Below are 17,394 nucleotides of genomic sequence, written 5' to 3' on the forward strand. Positions count from 1 at the left end.
TTGGTCCTGTAGCTGTGATCCAGGAACATCTGAAAAAAACCTTCACTGGTTAGCAAATAGTTCTTACTTAGGCTTGCATATGATAACATCAGTTTGTGAGTTTTAGCAATACATTGTACTAAGTGTTTGCCAAGAATGGATCATTCAGCACCCTGAGCAAATAACCGTGCCCACTTAAATAGTTGTGTGATGCCATATATGCCTCCAGATTTTCTTGTGTGAAAGAACACAGGTCTGTAACTGCAGCTGGCTGTGCACTGTTTCACATCTGTGTCTTACCAAAGCCACTCTCCATGATGAACATCCATGAAATCAATCTGAAGTCCAGAATACAAAGAACTTCTTTATTTTCATAGCTAAGAATGACAAAGGAAATTACACAACGTTAAAGACATGGTTATTTTAACTGGAGAAGGATATTAAGTCCTGAGAATACTTTGGTAAGAATCTAACTGCTTGAGAGAACTTAGAGAGACTTTCTGGTTTAAAAAAAAACAAAACAACAAAAACAAAAAAACAGTAGTAGCTCTGGTTAATAATTGCTAACTTTTGTTCATGCCTTCAGCAAAATATGTGTCTACAATGCAATTCTATTTTATGATGGTTTTATTAAGAGAAGGCACTTGTGTAGATTTTTTGTTGGGGTTTTGGTTTTTGCTTATTTTCTTTTTTCTACTGTTGTAGAAATGCCTGCATCATTGGACATTGCCTGAAATCTTTTCATAAAATGTTAGCAGGTGTAACCTTTTATACTAATGTGACTGCTTTTTGTTCAGTCTTTTATAAATGCTGTATGCCGCAGTGCACAAGAATAGCACCTAAATTTTGTTCCTTATTTTCACATGTTGACCCACTTTATAAAATAGTTTGTATGTAAGACAGCATTAAGAAATTATATTTAAGCTGATGGCTTTTCAGCTGACAAGATCCTCAAGGCAGATTTTCAAAAACCCACAACTGCCCTGATCCAGGGAAAGATGTGATTGCATATGGTTTCTACACTTCAAAAATATCTTTTGCGACTATCTTCTACTTCAAAACTACTATGTAAACCATGACATGAATGACGAAAAACATCTTTAACCATTCAGTTAACTGTCAGACAATTTTCTCATATAATCCACTAGATCAGTTTGTATATGTTCCTCATCATTTGCTATGTTAGAACATCTCCCAGAGGTCAGTATCTGAGATAATTTCACTGGAGATTGTGGATGTTGATGGCAAGAAGTAAGTTCTGCCTTTGGTAGGTCTAAACATGCCAGTTTCCATCTGTGCTGGCAAATCACTTAGTGGCATCTGGGACAAGAAGATGCTCCAGCAGAAGGGAGACTTCTTGCAGGAATGGCAGTTACTTCGAGTCCATTTAAGACTCAACTGTTTTACCTTTTTAGTGAAATAGATGGAGTTGATTTTTCTCTGTGGGTTTTTTGCAGTTTCTTTTTTTTCTTTTTAGTGTCTGTGTTTTAGAAAAACAAAGTTAACTCTGATTTCCTTGAACATTTTGATGCTTCCCTGTAAAACACGTGCATGCTCTTAAACTGTAAAGGTAGTGACAAAGCCAAGTTATTCCACTCAAGAACATTAGAAGGGTATAGTTCAAGTGGACTCTACCTTGCTCTTTCTCCTCTCTGGGGTTGTATTTGTTGGATGCAGCATGTTTGAACACTCTGGTTCCATAGCCTCCTGCTCACCACCTGGAAGGGAAGGAAGCATAGCGCAACCTGAGATCTGTAGTCTGAGAGGGAATGCACATCTGAGCTGGTTTTTGCTGGGATAGAGTTACCACGACAACCTAGCACAAGGCATGGCTGCACCAGGTTTGTATGTCTTGTTTACAGATATAACAGTGGAATTTATTTGTTGGGGTTAGGAGAGAAAACTTCAATGCTATCACCTATTTTTCCAAGATCTCTTCATCCTGCTTGGATACCATTGGTAGATAGCAGATAACAATGGAGGGCTGTTCTTGGCAAAGAAACTTCTGAATGGTACACTGCAAATCAGTGTTCCAAAGCATGTTATAGCTTCTCCAGCAGTCTCTCTCAAAGAGAAGCCTCTTAGTTTGTGAGGTTACTCTTTTTATTTCCCAGCCCTCTTCCTCAACTCTTTTTTGCAGGAGGTAGATGAAGGCATTTAAATTAAGGAATTAATGAAAGAAACTGCTAATTATACATCATGATAGATAAGGCTGCACAGCTGTATGTGGTTTCATTATCTCTGTATCCAGGAACATTCCAGAAATAAGCAGTTAAGGGGAAAAAAATTCAGTCTTTTTCATATTTGCACATGGTGTCCAACGCTGCGAGCACACATTCCAGTCCTCTAGTGCTATTTTTTCATGCAAATTTCATTGCAATTTTTCATGTGCTGAACTTGGATAGAGGGAGCAGGAAAATGTCTCTTGTGTTTTTAACCTTACCCTTGAATTATCTCCTTGCCAAGAGACAGCTGCTTGGCACAGGTGAGGAGCAACAGAGACCGTGGCAAAACCATCCATCATTTCCTGCTCTGCTCTTAGTTGACTGGCACATGCATGAGAAACATCTGCCCTGATGAGGTCTGCAAAGAGCTGTGAGGTGCCCGGACACCATGGGATTCAGTGAAGTGTGATCTGTTCCTTGGCCTTTCAATCTCTGCGGGTACATGGGTCTTCTGTGAAGGCTTATTTTAGATACTTTGGAGTAAAATCTGTACAGATGTTTAAGTACAATTTAGAATATATTCTGGCCAGTCCAAAACTACACAATTGTTCTGAAGCCAGAATAGTGTAGCTAGTCAGTAGCCTAAAAAACCAATTTTCTTAATAATAAAAAGATTAAGGAAGGCTTTTTTGCTCCAGTGCAAGCCAGTTCTAGGCATAAAAACGTTTCTAATCATCCTTGTAATTTGGCCTGGCCAATTGATAGAATTTTAAAGAACACATTCTAAACAGCAAGTAGCAAAAATGTCTTCTGAAATAACAGAAAATAGGACCTCTGTTCACTGAGATCTTCTTAAGGGCACAGAGTGATGAATGTTTGAATTCTCTTTGCTGTATGTATAATTAATTACTGTTGGTTGAAAGATTAGCATGCATTCCCTGCAACTTCCATGTTTTTCTGACTACTTCTTGGATCAAACTTAGTGCTTACAACTCTTGTGACCTTCTGGTAACCTGTGAAAACTGCAGTCCCCTACATGAAGTAAGAGATTTTCACAATCCCGTTATGGTCAGGATTTGGGGACAATATTAAGCCACTGGTTGAACAATGTTTACTACAGAGCAACCAGCATAAAGTCTTGCTTCTTAGAAAGTTGAAAGTCTTATATATTTTTGATATTAAATCCTTCACTGAAAAAGTTTGTGGGCTGCTGGTGCCTTCCAGAGTGATTTAGGATGCCGGACTCTGAGTTGCATGAACAGTTTAGCAAAAAAAGGGGAAGACAGTTACCAACTGTTATGCTTTTTCTCCAGATGTTTCCTCTAAGACAAATATTTAGGGTTTTATTATGACACAGTAAGAACATGCCAATTAGATGAGAATGGTTGTTTTGTTGGGGGGGGGGGTTGTGTGTTTTTATTTTTTGGTTTTTTTTAAATTCTCAATGTCTGTTTGAACTAAATAGCCAGTCAATCAAATACAGTGGTAAATTGTCTAGTAGTTTGGATGGAACATGCCCATGCTTGTTCATGTGAGCTGCTCCCTTCTAAATAGAGTACTAAAATCCTTTCTTCAAAATCCTTTTGGATGCAAACTAAAAATAAAATTATTGTAAAGTACTGATTTTCGTGAAAATACTATACATTACTGAGGGTTTTTTTTTCTTTACCTCAAGAACTTATTCATACAAGAAGTCATAGGTTACTATTCTACTTTCCCTTAAATTGGTGGCAAAACCCATCTTGACTTCAGAAGAAACAAGATCAGACCTATAGTCAAGATTTAGCAGCATGGGAAAAATCACATAGCTCTTGCTCTTAGTTCTGTTTGGCAAAATTCACAATATCTTTAGGGTTTGGAGCACAAGTCTTATCTCTTTTTGGAAGAGATTCCAGTATACCAGAAGCATAGAATATGAATGTGCATTAAATACTACATGATAAATGCTGGCATAAAGAGCAGACTCTGACTGGCCTTTCATAAATTTTGAGTACAAGTAAGGGAAACTCTGTTGTGAGCATCTCTTCTGAGGTCCTGGGCTAATGTAGAGCACGTATTTTTGCCCTGTTATTTCTGTTTTGAGCTCCCAACTTCTAGATGAATTTAAAGCTAATTAAATTAGCTACTAATTAGTCCAAACTTCTTCCTTTAGTACATATTTAATGTAGATTACTTAACTTTTTATCCCTTTAATACCCATTACATGGTAAGAATTGTGAATTTAGTAGTAAATTGTTTTCATTCGGGAAACTACACATATTTAATTGTATTTGGTGATGACAGTATAGAAACTACTTTCACCAGGTTATTATCTTTCAGTATATTCAGAACTCTTCACTGATACATGTTAAAAATTTGCTCTAGGGTGATAGATACTGTGGCAGGGCTGATGTGTTCCTTAGGGCTGCCTGTTTGGGTAACAATGTGGCAGTAATAGGAGTTTCTTACAATAGAGGAAGTGATATGGTGACAGTTTTATTTGTATATTCTGTTACTTTAACAAATTATTACATTTAGAATGAATACAGAGTTTTATCACCCTGATGTATGTGTGTATAGACAGTGAACTGCACACTACAGTAGGAGAACATTAAGGTTTCTAAAGTGCATCTAAATATTGTGTTTATACATAAAAGTACAACTTCTTTTGCATCTGATGCAATTTTTTTTTAGTGATACAATTGTCCCACCCTTTCCCCCACTTATTCTTGCTTTGTTTTTTTCAAGATCTTAACTGAATTAAAATGGCTTCATTCAGGTTGATCAGTTTGTGGTATGAAGCCACCTGTTCTTCACAGCCTTCAGCCTTCTCTCTGGAAACAGTTTTTTTCATTGATACTTGTGCTCTTTTCAATGATATGACTAATTAATTTTTCATAGAACTTCGTAATGACAAGTACTAAGTCATCTTTAGGACACTGTTGTGAGCAAAGGTGCTATCATAGTTCCTGTAAGGAATAAGGTAAACAAAACAGACAATTAAAAAAACAACCAGCCAAACAAACCTACTGCTTCAAGATAGTCTAAGGTTAATCTCTTTATCATAGAAGGGCCATGTAGATTTCACTTCAAAATGTAAGCCTAGGGAGTAACTCTTAAAAACTCTTAAAGTATGAGAACCTTGGCAGTTACATTTCATTGAGATAAATAAAATCAGGAACCACAAATGGATTAGGTTTGACTCCGTAAATCTTTATTTGTCCCAAGGAGTGAGAACTATATTCTCACTCCGTGTCTGGCTTCAGTTACTATGTACTGGATGTCCAAAACAATTCCTTGCAGAATGAATCTTCCTGGCATACCTCTTCCAGCACCAGCTGGAATCTAAATATAAGCATCAAAATCAAAATAATTACTAGAATGTGAGTGCACAGATTCAACAAATATGGTAACATAATTTAGTGTTCACTTACTGGTTTCATGATTTTGGAAAGCCAGAGTTTCAAATTTACAGTACTTGGTTGTACATGCTAAACATGTCTCTCAATAGAATGTTTCCGTGGCACATGTTTTAAACACCTCTTACTTTAAGTTTTTATGATGCATCTCTATTAGTTTTGAGGGGGTTTTTTTGTATCATAGTCATGATTCACAATACAGGAATTTTTGCAAATGGTGACATTACATAGTAAATTACCATTCTTGAAACTTGATTTTTGCTCTTCTGATACTAATCAATAACTTCCTTCCTTGAAAGACACTTTTGCTCCCATCTTTATCTTGCCATGCAGTAAACTGCAACCTTACTTAATCAAGAGGTGCGGCAGTGCAATTTTATCCTAGTATGAAAAAGTTCAAAGTTTTTCCGGGGCTACTCCGTTGCTAGCATCATACATTAGATTCCTCTTTCAGGAAACACTAGTTTAGAAAGTGGAAGTCAAGACATCAGGTGTGGATGATAGATGAGTAATGGGGGAGGTATGAAAAGTACTCTTGACACCTGGAATGGTTATTCATTAACTTTCCAGACATACTAAAAACGTGGAAAGAGTGTTCTGCCACGGAGGAATCTGTGCTGTTTTGCAGGACATCTCTGCCAAATTGGAGAAATTGAAGGCTATACTTCATATGGAGTATTCTGCTCTTACTCCATATGAAGTTTCCTGCACAAAAACCTTCTTGTTTTTAAGTTTTTAATTTTTCATATCTTTAGATAGAATTGCAGGGTCATTGGTTTCGAGTGTACAAACAAGACAGAGAACTCTGGAAAGCCATGGCATTAGATCTTTGAAAACTATGTATGAATGCATGCTCCTCTGAAAACCCCAGATTGCAAAAATCATTTGTAGAGGGCTAGAGAGGTATTTGACAGATTATGTGCAAGTATATACATGTGTGTTTCATTATTTGATTGCCTTAGGAGACTAGTGTTTAAGTTGGCAGATCTACTTACTAAAAGCAAAGCTCTTTGGCTGGCAGGATTACAGAATGCCTGAAGGAGAGAGTCCAAATGCTGAGAGCAAAAGCGAGGGAACGTGTAATGTGCAGAAAGCATGGGGAAGCTATAAGCCAGCAGGAAAAAATAGACTTGAATATGGTTCCAATTTGTTCTGTTGGGCTTAAGTTGATAGCCATGAAGTAGAAACATGAAATTCTTTTATTTCAGTATCAAGTTAATGTTCTGGAAAATACTGTGTTTTCTATCATGCTAAGTATTATTTGGTTACCTATTTGCAGCTTGTCAGAAATCTTTAATCTTACTTTCATACTTACTTTCTGACTCAAATTTTAAAAAGCATCACAGCTTGTTTTGGATATTTACAGAGTACTGTTAGACTGTGACATAAGTGGCCACTATAATAGGCTATGAAACTTTGTTCTTCTCTGTATTAGCATGACTCAAAACTACACTGTTGCCTCCCTGTATATGTTAAATTTCTGCATTTAATTTTGTGATATGTAGCTATTCTGGGAAAAAATAAAATAAACCCCCAACCCAGTCTTTATGCATACAAGTTTAGAACAAAACTATTCTGCTGTAATCAGGAGACAAACAACTTGAGTATGTGTAGCTAGAGAAGTCTACACCTGTGACCTTGCACTTTCTTGATGTCTTGCTCCTCAACCTCAGGCAACACAGATTAGCATTTTGACTTGGTCCTTTGCGTTGCTCACTTCTACCTGAATGTCATTATAGAATAACCAGCCACCTTGCTCTGTCTCCTAAGACTTACTTCTCAGTTTGAGAGCAAGATTTGAAATATGGGAAGCTGACAGGTGAAAAGCAGACTGATGTACTGAAACAAGAAAAAGAGAAGCAGAAGGGCTGGCTCCCCTGAGAGATCAAGAAATATGCTATTTGAAAAAATCCCAAACCACTAAAAAAGCAAAAATAGAAGGGAATTTCCCTTTAAAAAAGGCCACAATTTAGATGATTGCTCATACTGATACATCTAAATTATTTTAGAGACTACTAGTGGCACATTTACCATGAAAGACTAGAATCCTTTGAGAGGTAATAGGTCCTGCAATAAATAGGTACCTGGAGGTAGCATAGCAGAACTTAAATGAGTTCGACCAGCTGTCTGCTGCAATTTTTGAGGAGCTTTGTTTTGGAAAATCCTCAGTAAAGTTCTCTGAAGTTGATTCATCTGAGCTATTTAGGAGACAAGTTTTTCCAGCTTCATGCAGGCAGTTCATGTGAACTGTGCTTAAAAACAAGGAGTCATATGCATTTTAGAAAAATCAGGTCAGTTTAAAATAAATGTAGTCCTCTTTTTCCTGTTCTCAGCAGGGAACTGGTTCTTTTGGAATGATTTTTCTTCTGGAAGTCAAGTGAGATATCCTTTTTCCTTCTGGCATGGCCAACATTTTAGATAGATAGATAGATAGATAGATAGATTTGAAAAGGCAAATGAAATGAGGAAAAGGTGTTCCCAAGGGATTCCTCTGGAGCACAATAACAAAAATACCATAAATGTAAGACTTCCTTTCTTTCCTCTCTCTCTCTCTCTCTCTCCTCCAGCCCCCATACCACCCCACACCCAGTAGGACAGTGGAAAAACAAGCAAGATATACCTGGCATTTTGACAGAATAGTCAATTCTCACTCTTTGCTGGCCAGTGTGGAAGAAAGCTTACTCTAGTCAGCCAGCAGCTTTTCAGCTTCTCAATCCCCCACCCAGTTCCTAGTGAGTCATAGAAGGCCTTTTCACATGCTTGATCACATCTTGCACAAGTCAGGGATGCATTTTTACTCCTTTATTGCATCCTATAAGCAACATTCCAAGTCAATTGACTGATCGTTGCTTTAAGCTCTGTGTATATGTAGAAATGAAGATAAATATATAGATAGTGCCACTCTATTTTCAGGTATGGATGGGTTAGAAGATGAGCTAACTTTCTTGGCAGGAGCAGGATGGTGGAAAAACTGATTTGGATGTTTTATGTGTGTGACCTCTAGAAGAGCTGTACACTAGCAGTACTTAAATATTCAAGACATTAGTTTTTCTTGTCATTCTCATCTATACACTTAGTAGTCCTCCAAGTTCAGAGATAGCATTGATCCTGTTACCCGTGAATTTTCTACAAGAAAGTTGGAGAATGTCTACAGCACATTCTGCTGTGCTGGAGTAGGTCAGTGTAGGGCATCTGCTGAGCAGCAGAAGTAAGAAATGGAAGCAGTGGATCAGAATGCTTCTTGCTCATCTCTTGGTCTTTGTAGAGGACCTAAAAAGACCTCCTGCCTCCTCATTTATTCCATGAAAGACCTGCTTTTATTTGATTCACCTGAGCTAAAGATCATAAAGAACACGTTGTCAGTTCTTAACCAGATTTATGTTTTTTCTAGTTTTGCCCTTCTGTAGCTTACACCTTCCAAGATCACTTTCAAATATTTCTTTCAGTTATTTCATCCTATTCTGTTCAGTCTCACTCTTCTATAATGCACCACTGGTTTTCAAAGAGACATTTTTCTTTGTTTTAGACCACAAGACACTCTAACAGTGTAAAGTTACAAAAGGATTTCTTGGATTTGAAGTGTTTGGGTTTTCTTAGAGAGGCTTTCTATCCTGTTTTCAGTCTTTTTCCAAATGAATGCTCCCACTACAGATTGAAATCGTGTTCCACACCTTTTTACCCTGACTTCACTTAATCTTTGGCTTGCAGATGGTGATGTAAAAACAGCCAGCTTTTCATGAGCACCATCTTTGTTGTCACTGTCAATTTTCTTATACACTTCCTATAAACAGGTTTTACACTATATGAATTTCATAACACAGTGTGATTGTCAGTACACAAATGAAGGTCTTTTGCCAGTTAGAGTTAGTTAACCAGTTGGAACCCTGACAGCTTTGTAAAGGTTCATGAAATTCATTTGTCTGCCTAAGTGCTAAGGTCTGAATTAAAGCTACCTCAGCAGAGGAGTGTGAACAAACAATGATTTATGAAAAGAGATCTTTAGGTTCATGCATTAAGTACATGTACTTGATATTGCATGACATCCTTTTGTTTAGGATCTTGGTAGTATGAAATATATTGGAATAAAAAAATAACACTGATATTGCTATGCAGAGAAATTTCCACAGGAGTATGGTATGGGTCCAAAAATCTTATTACATATAGACTTAGAGTTTTCGTCTTCTTCTGAAGGTAAATAAGATGGTGGAAGTACCTCTCTATAGATTCAGTCCAGGATTTTTCTAAAAATGTTTTTTCTGTATCTATGTCAGATCACCTGATGGTTTAATGGCTGTAAGGATTAACCCAGTTTTACTTTCTTATAAGACTGCCTTTCAACATTGCTGTATTCTGTTGCTACAGCTCTAAGCTTTTCTTTATTTTTTTTTTTTTAGAGGAGGAAACATGTTTGATTTGATTTGAAACACATTCAATTTTTGAATAAAAGTCATGGTGCTAGAGAGCTGTTGCCATTGTTTGCATTTTTTTTCTGGGTGACTGCTGTACACTCATTATTTTTAACTTTCTGTGTACTTACAAATGTTTCCCATAATTCTCAAAAGATGAAGGAGCAGTGTTGACTTTTATCTGTCAGCAGCTTCTGCCAGTTCTTTTATGTAAATCTTCCAGATCTAAACAACTTGACTTCTCAAGCATAGTAATACACATTATCTTTTTCTTGCAGCTGTGAAGAGCCTATTCTTTTCTTCTAGATTTCTTGTCTGTGGATAGTTTGACAGGGATTTGTTGGCATTCTTCTCCCATTAGTTTCTCCACAGCAAAAAGGTAACAAAACAAAGCATTCTTTCAGAGCAAAACAACATGCAGCCCGGAATTTTTATGTATTATGATTATTGAATAAAAAGAGAATGCTTTAAATTCTGCTCTTCTCAACCAGAGATACTATCACAAACCAGTGTTTGCCCTGCATAAGAAACTTTATGTTGCTGGATAAAAGGACGCAGCAATAAGGAACAAAGATCCTTTAGAGACAGGACAGGTCATTCTCAACAGTGCTGCACTGACCATGGTATGTCACAGTGAAGGTTCATCCACCTTCATAACCTGTCTTGGTCACAAAGAGCAGAGTGCTGGAGCACTGTTTCTAACTGTCACCATTGATATGTGGAAAGGGAATTGAGTTTAGTAATCTTTGTAGGATAGCACCAGACTATCATACACATGTTACTTCTTTTTAAAGGAACTTGCTGTATCTATGAAGTTTTATCTGATAGAGGTCATTGAAATAATCTCACAATGGCTTTCCACTGGTTGGTCAGAACCAAAATTTTCAAGTGCCTCTTGTGATGGACCTTAGTATTCCTCCCCTTAAAAGATAGGCAACTGCCCCTTTCCTATGTGTCAAATGTTTCCAGGAAAAACCCAGTACATATTTCTTCTCCCACTTGCTAGGAACAACTCAAGAACAAATTGTGGACCAAAGTACTTTTACATTGGAAGCCGTTCTGAGATGAGATGATTGAAAATTCATGTTTGAAGAGGAAAACAAACAGGAGAATATAAGCCAACTGCATGACCATGTGTTCTTGTACACTCTAGATAATATTCCAGGTACTAAAGTACTCAGTTCTTCAGCTGAGTTTTATCCCTTGAGACCTCTGGTTTTGTGCACTGAAATGGGCAGTGTAATTTCATGGGAAAAATTCTATGTCATTATGTGAAAAGAGACAAAATCATGAACTGCATATGCAGCCTTAGTTCTTTGTGGTCTTGAGTGCTTGATCTTGGTGTTGGTCTTGATGCTCTTACAGTATAGTTAATGTGTCTGTGTAGTATGGCAGGCATCAGAGGGAGCTTTGCTGCTCATTCCTTATAGAGTGACCATAGTAAAAGTACCATGTAGTATATATTTGCATACATCTAGTCACTTTGCAATAAATTATATTTTTAGTGAATTTTCACTCTTGCTTTGTTCAAGAATGTCTAGAGTGCAGAAGTTAATAGAAATTATTGCATAAATATCCTTGGGAATGATGAGGTAGTCTGTGGGAAGGCAGCTGGCAACAGTTCTAAGGGAATCCTTAGTTAATCATAATGCCAGTGAGGGAGGTTTTGTTTTGAGAACTATTAAAATTTTGTCTAATAAGGATTTATATGTACCACCACTAAAATCTGAATGTTTAATGGCAATAATAACATTGAAGCACTGGGAACTTGATAAGTAAGGCACAAGATGCAGCTGCCAGTGGAATGTGCTGTTTGTCCTCATGCCAGCACTCTCCATACTACACTTGAACATTCAGTGGTATATATTTCCCTTCTTGATAGTATGTATGGTTTTATGTCAAACCACTACCAGAATCTGAAATTGTCATTGAGTGTCTCTGAGGAGAACTGAGCAGGCCGAGTTACTCAAATTCTTGCAGATCTTAGTTCTTTTCCAGTCCTGGAACAGCAATCCTGAAGGAAGAGGAAGGAATACAAAAAACCTCGCTTCATGAAAAAGGCAGTTCTGCACTTTATTAGCTCAGCTACTTGGTTGACCCTGTCCTCTTTCTTCCTTTCTGTCATCTCTGTCGTCATCTCCTTGCATTTGGTGATGCAGTAACTTGGTACCTGCATCACAACTTACCTCTTATCTGCTGGTATCTCTCTGACTGAAAACTGCTGGCAGGGAACCTGCAGATGTCAACAAGACATGAAAAACAGGTGTTGGCGTATTAAATTTTTTTTCTCTGTCATTGGAATCATGCACTGAAATCCATGCTGGCTTGTTCTATTTAGAGACGTTAACCTGTCCTTCCATTTAAAGTGATGCTCGTAGGGAATGTGAGAACACTACTACTGCTATGCTTCTGCATGTCACACAGGGCTTAGGTTGATCCCTCAGAGTGAAGGGTAAGAAAGAATTATTTGCCAGTCTGCCACGCCTGAGAAAATCTTGAGAAGCCTCAAGCTGTGCCAATGCTCCAAACCACTTGAGGAAGGTGAGATGTGCCTCTTCTGGAAGCCAGCAGTGTCAAAGTCCCAGTGCTAGCCTGCTTGGTTTTCAGCTCCAGCTAAGTCTATCCTGACCCACACTCACTCCTCAGAGTGTCCCCTCTATGCAGAAGCAGAAAGGCATCTTTTAGTATATTCTTCCTTATTTCTTACTTTTTTCTTTCTGTTTATGTCACAGATCCTTGAAAAAATAGTTGAATGAGCAGGTGGTTTTCCCACCTCTTCCTTGCTTTTTGGGGCAGGGAGTTTCGTTTGCAAAACTATGTATGCATTATGTATGTCATTATGCAGTGTAGTTCATGCCAGCACATTTTACTTAGTTAATAATTTTTTTTCATCAGAATAGTACTGCTCATGTTTTCTAATCATTCTAATAATAGTTGTAAATAGTTGCAACTATTAAATTCAATTCTGTTTGCAAAAAGAGTATTGCAAAAGCTCACCCATAGAGGGAAGCAGAATACTGTCTTAACTGTAGGCTGCTTTTAAAAAATTATCCATGCTTCAGATGAAGCCAATAAAGAACATCTGTTGTCTTAATTATAGCTTCTATTTCTAAGAAGTGTGTTCTGTAGCAGATGAGAAAAATGTCTGACAGCTCATAATTCATAAAGTTATTGAGGTTCAATCTGATAGAATATTATGTACAGAGTTTCTTCCCAGTACAGACATTATCACTTCCCTTTCAACTGATGATAGAAACAGGTCTTTATGAAATATTAAATTAATAAGTGTGAAACATGATTGTCAGCCACTATTGAAAGTATTAAACTGTTTTAAAGGAATATAGTTCTCTATGCTATGTTGCTTTGTGGTATTGTTTTTCTGCTTATCTCTGCAGCTAAACTTTCTTCAAGCCAGACGCAATCACTTTGTTCTTTCTTTCCCTACTTTCATTTTGCTTTGTCTTAGAGGAATTCTTAGCTGATTAATGCAGCAGCTCTAGAACAAGTATTCATTTTTGTGATAGAGAAGGGTAAAAAGATCCTGGATTTCTTTCAGAGAATTGGTATCTTATTGAGTAAGACTTTCAATATCTAATCAGAGCTTTTTTCTGCCTAGTCCTGCCATCTATTCTTTATGAATTATTTTCTTGTACTAATCTGTATTTACCAGAGCTTGTTTCAACCCTTTTCACATAGTTGCCCCTTGTTCTTTTTAGCCCTGAGAGTGCAGCTGGCATAGCTTCATAAACTGGGATGAAGAGAGGAATTAGTTCTGCTGGCCTCCAAAATTCTTTGCATAGTCCCCATGCACATGATGCTTTATTAACCAGAGCATTGCTTGCATGTGTGCTGATAACCCTGGGAAGCATCTAGGCAAAGTAGGTCTCAGTTACAACATTGATTTATGCAGGTAACTTTGTCTTTTTGACATACTACGTGTAATTAGGATAAAATGAAGTAGCATTCAGTTTTTATTCTGACCCTTTTAGATTTATTGTGTTGGACTATAAATAGCCCAGTCTTAATATAGGTGTGTTTGCCCTTCTGAAAAAATGACTGCCTTATTCTGTTAAGTGTCACAATATTATGACAAGTTTTGTACATTTTTCTATAAAAGTCGGTTTGAGGTCCCTTTTTCAACTGTATAAGCTATGTTGTTAGTATCTACCTTACACAGAGGAATCTGGAAATGTTGGCTTTGTTTTGGGCAGTAAACTGGGACTGACGAGTCAGTAGATCATGCTTATGAGAGCTGCTGTTGTCATCCTTTTGGAATAACCCGCTTGGATAAGTTGTTGTCACTCAGTGTTACTGATGAAGGATCACAGCAGAACTATGAATGCTTTACAAAGATATTTGAAGTCTGAAAGTGTAGTGCCAGAATACTGTTTTGTCATGAGGGTTAAAAGTTGCCATTGATGCCCTTGAAAGGCTTTATCCGTGTTCCAGCGTTGAAGACAGAGTAAAAAGAGGAATGGCAGCAGATGTAATAAACTGTTTTCGCAGTACAGATCTGAATTTCCTGGCCAAAATCTTCAGTGTTCTGTTAACAGGAAACATGTAAATCAAGTTACCACTTTGTCCTCCAGTTCATACCCAACACCTGTTAGCCAGTGGAAGAAGTAAACTGTCTTGGGTACATAATATTCAAGGATTATAAAATGGTAGTCTTTTCATTCTCCTTTGCAGTTGTACCCCAGTAATTTAAAGTCACCAGCAGGCATCATTTTCCAGATTTCTTTTCATAGCTCTGGGGTCATTCATATCACAATAAATCCTGAGTCTCAGACATTTTTTTGCCTCCATAATAAATTGACTTCTGAGCTCAAAGGCTCATATTGTTCGTAGGCATGACCATTTCTTTTTCTAGTGCTACAGTACTCTTCACCTGTCTTCAGCTCTCCTGAATCTAGTCTTCTCTACTGCCAAGGCTTCTAAGATATTCTGAGTCTGCACCCTACCTGACTGATGACATCTCACAAAAGTAAGAGACAAGTAATAGTTGGCAGAGTTACGAAGCCACTTGTAATGATGTGTCAAATTCATGGACGCTTAAGTCTCCTTCATATTTTTCCATTAATGGTGGTGTGCTTTAAAATCTTTCTAATGAAACCAGTACTGGAGAAAGTGCTTGAGCCCTGAACAGCTCTTCCTCCTGACACTTTAAATGGTGCTTTCAACCTCTAGTAGCATTTAACCATAGCCAAATTAAATCGTCTCAGTAGGGGATAGGAAGAGGTATTCTCTACCAACAGTTGTAGCTGAATTTGCTGTCTCTGCAGTCCTTGATTTATTTGAGACACAGAGTAACACTGACTTTCTCTTCACTCTTACCTTTTTGCCTTTCATCTTTGCCCAGTGAAAACCCTTGGCTAATGGCAGTTGGGCAGTTCTGAACATTGTTCTTTTGGTAAATACAATTAGGTTATCTGAAAATGCAAATGTCAAGGCAAGGTTGAGCTCTTCAAATCTCAGGGTGAGTTGCTCTTTGTTATTTAATTAATACTAGGCTTATCTTTTGTATTGGTCTGACACTGAACCCGAAGCACAGACCTCTATGGAAAATATCTCCAGAGTTAGAGTTTAGGGGGTTTTTTTAGCCTTTCATACTCTGGACTGAAACATTTTGCAGGAACTCACTACTTTTTTAGACTGTTAAGAAACATCTAGTGGATCACAGAATTTCGTTTCATTAAGAGTTTTTTGTCAGTAAGGCTCCTTTCACTCAGATGTATTGTGAGGCTCATGTGACCTTTTCTTCTACAGCTCATTACAGCAGGTGCTGAGAGGGCTGTGATGGCAGAGGCTCAGCATCTATACCAGCTGCCACCACAGGGCCAGGAGAACCTTCACTTTGTGCCACCATCTGTGTGGTGATGTACCTCCTAGTGCTTTGCACTTTTCCAGGGTCTGAACTTGTGTTTCCACAGGCATGGCTTTTGCTGTGTTCCCAGCACAATCTCCTCAAGCTCTGCTGTCTCTGAAGTGGGAGTCAATAGCAGCCAGCACCCTGGAGGAGTACATGGGACAGCTCAATACATACCACTGCCTGAAAGGCCCTGCAGAACTGCCAAACTGCCCTAATTTTCAACGCATCTTCACTGGAATTCAACACTGTATACTGATAAGCTGTTGAATTCAGACATTATGGTTCCTTATGCAACCTAGATTCTCTTTCAAGGAAGATGGATGATAATAGTGGCACATTGTTTGAATTCCATTTCCCATACCTAGTAGAGTACATAACTGCTGAAATACTAGTATTTCAATCAAGAAAGTAAGCTCCTGTGTTTCCCAGAATTTTCAATAGCAAGCACGGGTGTTGAACTATGTAGGAAACCATCATCCACAGCTGGTAATGCATTATACTGATGGTGCCGCTGACATAAGTATTTTAGGTGCTTGAGCAGCCATCATTTCTTTGCAGTTTGTTGGCTAATCTTGTTGGAGTATTATCACAACTTGCTTGACCGTGATCTTTACCTTTGCGTTTCTTCTTCTGCATTAATTAATATACTTATGTTTAATATAGCTGATTTAAGTACTGGTAAAACCTTTCATGTCTGGAGTTATTGTATGCCTTCCAAACAAGGGACCTGTGTAAAGCTACAGAAAATCATTATATTAGTGGATACAGTTGTGTGCATAAAGAGTATATCTATCTGCATATACCATAAGTATTATGACCATCTTAAGAGCTGAGCTCTGAAATAGTAGAGTTTTATATAGAGCGTCTTCTCATCAAAAAGTGCAAAAATGTGTGCACAAACTTTAATGCCATTTGTGGAAAAATAAGAACATTCATGGAGTAATCTTAACTCAAAATTAATTTCAAGTAGAGTTAGTATATAGTTCCTGTAAATATTTAGAAATTAAACTTCCTTTCATGGCATGTACTGTACATTTTAAGGGGTTTTATTATATATGTTTCTAAATTTCATTCTTCCTCTAGCAGTAATGAAAGATATGTCTCAGAAGCATCTGAAGCCAAATTGCAGCTTTAAATTTCCACTTGTCATTGCCAGGTACTAACTCCATATCTTTTTACTGAAAACCCTTCCAAAAGGTGCAGCTGTGTGCTGGTTTCATCTTGCACTTTGTAGCTGTGCTGGCAACCCTTGAATGTAAGGTATGCTCTCATCTCCCACACACTGCCATTGCCTTAGAGCTGTTCAGTCCTGTCTGTAACAGGGAGAAGGAAGAGTTTGCAGGTTGGAGAGAACCTTTGACTTGTGGTTCATCTCATTGATTCTCACTGTGGCAAGGTAGAAATAGAGCTAATGGAAACCCCAGCTTTTTATCAAGTGTCATGAGAAGCTTCCTTGCTATCTGGAAATCCACTACTAGACCTAGAAAGAAGACAGTTTTGAGAGCCATTATATTTTGGACACCCTGGGATTAAGGGAAAAAAAAAGGAACAAAACAGAGGCATTTGGGGAAAAATAT

At 37.7% G+C, this 17,394-nt stretch overlaps 1 protein-coding gene across 3 annotated transcripts in view; it reads left to right on the forward strand.

Moving 5' to 3' along the window:
• PIK3R1 (phosphoinositide-3-kinase regulatory subunit 1) overlaps window positions 1-17,394 on the forward strand; it is a 60,057-nt gene that overhangs the window by 11,207 nt on the left and 31,456 nt on the right. The window contains exon 1 of one of the 3 annotated variants that reach the window (XM_064402707.1): window positions 10,955-11,113. The exons of the other annotated variants lie outside the window; for them this stretch is intronic. Coding sequence (XP_064258777.1) covers window positions 11,032-11,113 — 82 coding nt within the window. The 5' untranslated portion in view covers window positions 10,955-11,031. Of the gene's footprint in view, window positions 1-10,954; window positions 11,114-17,394 lie in introns of those variants that run through there. 3 annotated transcript variants of the gene reach the window in all.

Source organism: Passer domesticus, chromosome Z (assembly GCF_036417665.1).
Source record: "Passer domesticus isolate bPasDom1 chromosome Z, bPasDom1.hap1, whole genome shotgun sequence".
Taxonomy (NCBI): Eukaryota; Metazoa; Chordata; class Aves; order Passeriformes; family Passeridae; genus Passer; species Passer domesticus.